Source organism: Lycium ferocissimum, chromosome 2 (assembly GCF_029784015.1).
Source record: "Lycium ferocissimum isolate CSIRO_LF1 chromosome 2, AGI_CSIRO_Lferr_CH_V1, whole genome shotgun sequence".
In the NCBI taxonomy this organism is placed as follows: domain Eukaryota; kingdom Viridiplantae; phylum Streptophyta; class Magnoliopsida; order Solanales; family Solanaceae; genus Lycium; species Lycium ferocissimum.
In genome coordinates, this window is record NC_081343.1 from 66010938 (window position 1) to 66016937 (window position 6000).

General features: G+C 35.5%; 1 protein-coding gene across 1 annotated transcript; it reads left to right on the top strand.

Annotated features, from left to right (window-relative positions):
* Window positions 1-1910: 1910 nt before the first annotated feature.
* LOC132046891 (uncharacterized) lies at window positions 1911-5387 on the top strand. The gene is made up of 5 exons (XM_059437709.1): window positions 1911-2227; window positions 2459-2724; window positions 2839-2932; window positions 3025-3136; window positions 4921-5387. The coding sequence occupies exons 1-5, from the start codon at window positions 2092-2094 to the stop codon at window positions 5105-5107; spliced, it is 795 nt and encodes a 264-aa protein (XP_059293692.1). The 5' UTR covers window positions 1911-2091; the 3' UTR covers window positions 5108-5387.
* The last annotated feature ends 613 nt before the right edge of the window (window positions 5388-6000 follow it).

Genomic DNA, 6000 nt, shown 5'->3' on the forward strand with positions numbered 1-6000 from the left:
ACTGATTATGCTTTTCACTCTTGGAGAAACAAAATCTGTGTTTATCTATTGTGCACTATGGTTGCTGGAGAAATGCAAACTAACCGGATTTTACCGATGGTATTCTATTGTTAAATCTCAATTGAAATATCACCCACACCTATTTTAATTTGACCTCTGTCAACTTCATCTTCTCCTTAGATATGAAAACCTTAGAAAATATATAAAACCCAGTATCAATGGAACCAGCTTCGACATCAAATTTAACCTAACACTTTCAAAATTGCTATCTTGGATATTCACACACATAGCAGCGAGCTGCTACTTCTGATTTGATGGTGTTGTGAATTCGATGAGCTATTATTGAAAGATTTGGAAGAGAAGGGAATGGGTTCTTGTCTGTTAGTGGAGACTGGAGAGAAAGAGGGGAAGAAAGTGGTATTACAGTATTACCATGGTTAAAATATTAGAGTTAAGTAAATAAAAATCTGAACCATCCAATTTTTAAGAGGACACGTGTTATAAAAATTAACCTTCAACTGGAGGAAATGGAGGGATTGACTACTGGAGGTGAGCCAGTCCCCCAAAGTTCAGAGTGTATGATGTGTTTAAAAAATTACTTATTAAAAAGTTCATAATATTTGAAGGAAGGATTAAAAAATTACTTCATTAGTGATCTTTGAGAGAGAAAAAACGTCAAAATAGTTTTTGAAAAAAAAATTGAGAAGGGCATAATTTGGTTAGGAGTAAGAGCAAAATTAGGTTACAAGTAGGATTCAACTTTTCTTAATTTTAATTATTTTTTCGTAAATTACAATTTCATTAAGAAAAGGCAAATATATTTACTTAAGAAAGTTACTGTATTTACCTTCAAATTTACCTGAAGGTGTATAAAGTTTTGTACACTGACGGTGCACAAAATTTAAAAGCTAACTTAAAATGAAAAAGGGGCTACTCTTAATTATAAACTGAAAACTCTTTAAACCCCGTCTCGATTTAATTGGTACAAGCCCTTTTATTCCCAACCAGTTATTTATACTTTATTTGTAACATTTTCAGAAATCGTGTAATTAAGTACGTATTATTTGGTTTATTTTGTGAGCTGCATCCTACAAGTGGTACGTACGGTGGTGGGGCTTACCTGAATGATAAGGCGACCCCTCCATAGTGTGGGACAAGGTTGTCTCTGTCTTGGTTATTGCTGTAATATAATTTTGTTAAAAAGTGGTACTGTATCTGTTCTTTGTTCCTTACTATGGCAAGCTGTACTGCGTGGGGTTCAATATAAACGAAGATAATGCAACACTTCAAACAGCTTCTTCTAAAATAACAATGGATATGTTTCAAAGTCTAATTAGTTGGAATCGAGGAATTGCCAAATCCGTCGAAAATCCAAAGATTAGGGGGAAAGTGACAGTCGGAAACCCATATGTTATAGAACAAAAGAGAATTACTTTTTTTAAATGAAAAGAAATGATTACCCCGTGATAGATTACAGATAAATTTGTACTTTTTGAGCAATTTATACATAACTCCGTTATTTTAATATGGCAAAACATTATCTGTAATTTTTCGGCTATGTACAGTGAGTAAAATTCAATCACTTTAACATGACAAAAATAATTTTATAATTTGATGTTATAATGAATAAAATCAGTGCCCATAGGTGAATTTAAACCCAACATTTTATTCAGACGAGCATTCTTAATTTTCACAATATTACCACATAGAAAGAAAAACTGAATACAAAAATACAAAAAAGAAAAAGCATTTATTTAGGCGACCAACACTTTATTAATGCGAGTTTAAAATTCATGCTTGACAGCAGGCCAATCAATCATTGGATTGAAAGGATAAGCGTACTGTAGTACTTACTTTTTATATACACATTACCTAATTCGGAAAGAAGTTCATATATATCCAATTGAACTATAGTATATTGCCTCTTCTATAGGAGGCAGCAAAATTTAGAGAGAGCGACACGACATCTCTCCAAAACCTTCCAACACTAGGAATCTTTTTCACCTCAAGCACATATAGCTGGCTAGCTGCATTTGATTTCATAGATATACTGAGAAGATATATAATTAAAGGGCGGCGATTAATTACAAGATGCGGAACATGGCTAGTTCCGCCTCATCCAAAGGCATCGCCGCCATTGTGGGCGTTGGGCCTAACCTCGGTCGCTCCGTCGCTCGCAAGTTCGCCCATGAAGGCTATACAGTTGCTATACTCGCCCGTGACTTGGGTTCGTCTTCTTTCTCTACTTCTATGGATTTAAGTTTTGTGAATTCAAAGTTCTACTATCACTGTGTGAAAAATGGAGATTATTTCTTAGATGGTCACTCAACTAACGTTTCTGAGATAATAACTATTAGTTCAGTGACCATCTAAAAAATCAACTTGTATGAAATGTGAGTGCAGCAGCATGAGTTATATATGGACATGCAGCTGTAGGTTTATATATTTATTGAAACAGGTAGATTATCAAGATTTGCTGACGAGATAGCGAGAGAAGAAAAGGCACAGGTGTTTGCTATTCGAATCGATTGCTCCGATTTACGAAGTGTAAGAGAGGCATTTGAGGGAGTTCTATCACTGGGTTCTGTTGAAGTCTTGGTTTACAATGCATATAATCAGCAACCAGTGTCTTGGAACCCCACAATTTTTACAGACATTAGAGTTGAACAATTCCAAAAATCTATCGCCGTCTCTTCCGTCGGTGCCTTCCACTGCGCTCAACAGGTCCCAAAACTTTACACAAGTTACATACACTCGTGGCGTAAATTAACTTGTTATAACAGATTAAATTACACTGATGGTATAAAAAGCTTATATACTGTTAGGAAATTTTTTCAGGTACTACCAGGAATGGTGGAAAGAGGAAGAGGGACGGTTCTCTTTAGTGGTTGCTCAGCTTCTCTTAATGGCATTGCCGGCTACTCTGAATTATGTAAATTATTTAACTATTCTCCTGCTTTTGAAATTTTCATTTTTTTTTTTTTTGGGTTTTGATAATATTAAGGAACAAATTAAAATTAACAGGCTGTGGGAAGTTTGCAATGAGAGCCTTATCGCAATGTCTGGTAAAAGAGTTCCACCCACTAGGAATACACGTGGCGCATGTCATCATCCACGGCATCGTCGGCGCACCTCGGTAACGTCATTATCCTCTTTACTCTTTTTTGTACAAGTACACTACTCCACTTGTCCACTCATATAGTAATTCAAACTTCTCAATCTCTTTGCTTTTACCTTTAAACAATATTCTTTTTATCCCAGAAGATGCAGGAATCTTAGAGTTGTATTTGCCTTTGGAACAATGACAACTCAGTTCCAAATGATTTTGGATTCTCTTTTTTTGTTGAACTTTTTCCATGAGAGTGAATTAATCTGTGGCAAGAAAATACTCATAAATGAATCCATCAAGTGGTGAAAAAGTCAAGACTTATTAAAGACTGTGGACCAGAAAGATCTAGTGAAATTCTTTAGCATTAATGAGTAGAATACTGCTCCTGCCAATTAAGGTGCCGTTTGGACATGGTTTGAAAGTTGAAACCATGGATTGAATTCCCCTACTAAGGTGCCGTTTGGACATGGTTTGAAATCCCAAATCATGCCTTTTTGGATGATTTGGGATTTCATCTCATGACATGAAATCATGAGATGAAATTGCATGTCCAAACACTGATTTCATCTCATGGTTTCAAATCATGGTTTCAAATGTCTAAACACCTACTAGGCTACTAAGTAGGCGTTTGGCCATGCGTTTTCAAACCATGACCCCAAACCAGCGTTTGGCCATGCGTTTTCACTCATGGTTTCAAACCCTAAATCATCCAAAAAGGCATGATTTGGGGTTTGAAATCATGGTTTCAACTTTTTTAAATATAAAATTTAACCCATAAGTTTATATTTTATAAAAAAAAAAAAGACCCATAAGTTGGTAGATATTTTTACAATTACCCCCATCAATCATTTACCAATCTCATTAACTTCCACCAACCTGTATTTATGTCTACCAACCTTTAATTTGTGTGGGAGGATTATATTAAAGAGTTGTTACATTACTATTCATGTTAAATTTTCGATTTTATTGAACTAAAGTTTGATTAATTGATGTTGTATTTTTTAGAAAGGCCTTCTAGTAGTGTACTAATTTTGTTATGAACTATGACTTGCTCATTTGGTAAGATTGTATAAGAATTGAGAATGTTTTGATAGTTTTCACAATTTGTGGGGTTTTTATGTCTATAAGAGAAAATACAACTTAAAATATCCAAATTGCATGTCCAAACATGGTTTGAAACCATGTCCAAACGGGGCCTAAGGCTCTTGATGCCCCAAAAACCAATTATACTTTATACTCTAGTGAGGCATTAATAAAGGAACAGTACAGATAGTACTACTGGAAAATTTGCATACAAGTGCTGGAGCCCTGTAGTCATCAGAGGCGGAGCTAAGATTCGAAGCTTGTGGATTCGGGGTTCTAATTCTTTAAAGTTGCTGGGTTCTTAATTAATAATTTATACATATTTGACAAAAAATTTAATACAAATATATGGTTCGAACAAAAGCTACTGGGTTCGGCCAAACCCACACCCGAAGGGGTGGCTCCGCCCCCGGTAGTCATACTGTCCATGAATTTACTCTATTGGGTAATTTTGGATTTGGACTCATTGCCTGGGCAGCCTGGCTATGTATGTAAGGGATCAGCATAAGCGAATCCAACATTTAGAGTTAGTGCATTCAGAATGAATGCGATCTTATTACATGTATATATTTTAAATTATTTGCCTATGTATGCATTATTTGAGCCTTAAACATGATTTCAACTGAATCCTCCGAATCACCTTATAGTTGGGATAAACAATAAAGTTAAACGTATGTGAAGGTGCTACTTGTTGCAGATTAGCCTACTGTCTTGAGTTGTGTATGCAGGGGGGCAGTGGCATCGACTTCACAGCATAGGTTGTTGGTTGGGGAACAAGAAGAAGAAAGCCGAGGAAGGGACGGTTTGATGGACCCTGACGCGCTGGCGCAGACCTACTGGCACTTGCACATTCAAGATAGATCTGCTTGGACCCAAGAGATTGATCTTCATCCCTCCAACCAAAGATATATGTAGAAAGAAGAAATGAATATCTGCCTTTTCTCGAATCATTTTGTCAAAAAAATGCCAATTTGTTCTTTTCCTTTGTTATGTGATTCTGTTTGACAACAAAATGGCAAGGTTATTCATGAGACACTTCCATTGTCGACCCATATGTACTAGAATTGGCCAGCTAAGTTAGATATTTTCAATTTAGTGTGGTATTGTGTGATTGATTGGGATACTGTGTAAATTTGATTTGGTTTGGAATTGTAACAAGTGAATTTGAAGGAATGTGAATGGGATTTTCGCATGAGTTTTAAGCTTTAATGAAAAAGACGAGTTATTTGTGATAGCGAGTTATGTTTTGGTACAAATGTCAATATTCTTAACAATAGACTATAGTCAAATTCAATATATATACTTCAAGTTAAGATTTGTGCGCTCTTTCTATTCAATGTAGATTCCATGAAAGGAGTGGAAGGGATATGGTGAGCGTTTTAGGTATCCAATATTTTTAATTTAGAAGGGGGAAATGATAACATAAGGAAAGGGTCCACGGCAATGAATGGTAGGAAATACTACTTCCATTCAGTTTGTGGCAGCACTTTCATTCCAAATGGAATGATACCTTGTTAATTTTGAAAATAATATAACCTTAATTTTATTTAGTCTTAATGACAAACTTTTATAACCACATAAATAATATACTATTTAAAATCATACATTTTTCTTTCTTTTTTGAACTCCCTATTCAATTAAACTTTGCCAAATAAGTAGAAACCCAGAAGTATGAATTAGGTAGAGGGGCAGACTCAATGGACTAGAAGTGGCATCCGTGTTCTAATTCAGAACACACAGAACAGAGGCGCTTTTTGTACATTGGATTACGTATTCTGCAGGTATCCACTCTCCGTGGGTAATGGTAT

Excerpts from the sequence above, each read along its gene's own strand:
- LOC132046891 (XM_059437709.1), top strand. The coding sequence starts at position 2,092 with ATGCGGAACATGGCTAGTTCCGCCTCATCCAAAGGCATCGCCGCCATT. Across the intron at positions 2,725-2,838 it reads CCTTCCACTGCGCTCAACAG|GTACTACCAGGAATGGTGGA; the intron begins GTCCCAAAACTT and ends AAATTTTTTCAG. Across the intron at positions 2,933-3,024 it reads TGCCGGCTACTCTGAATTAT|GCTGTGGGAAGTTTGCAATG; the intron begins GTAAATTATTTA and ends TAAAATTAACAG.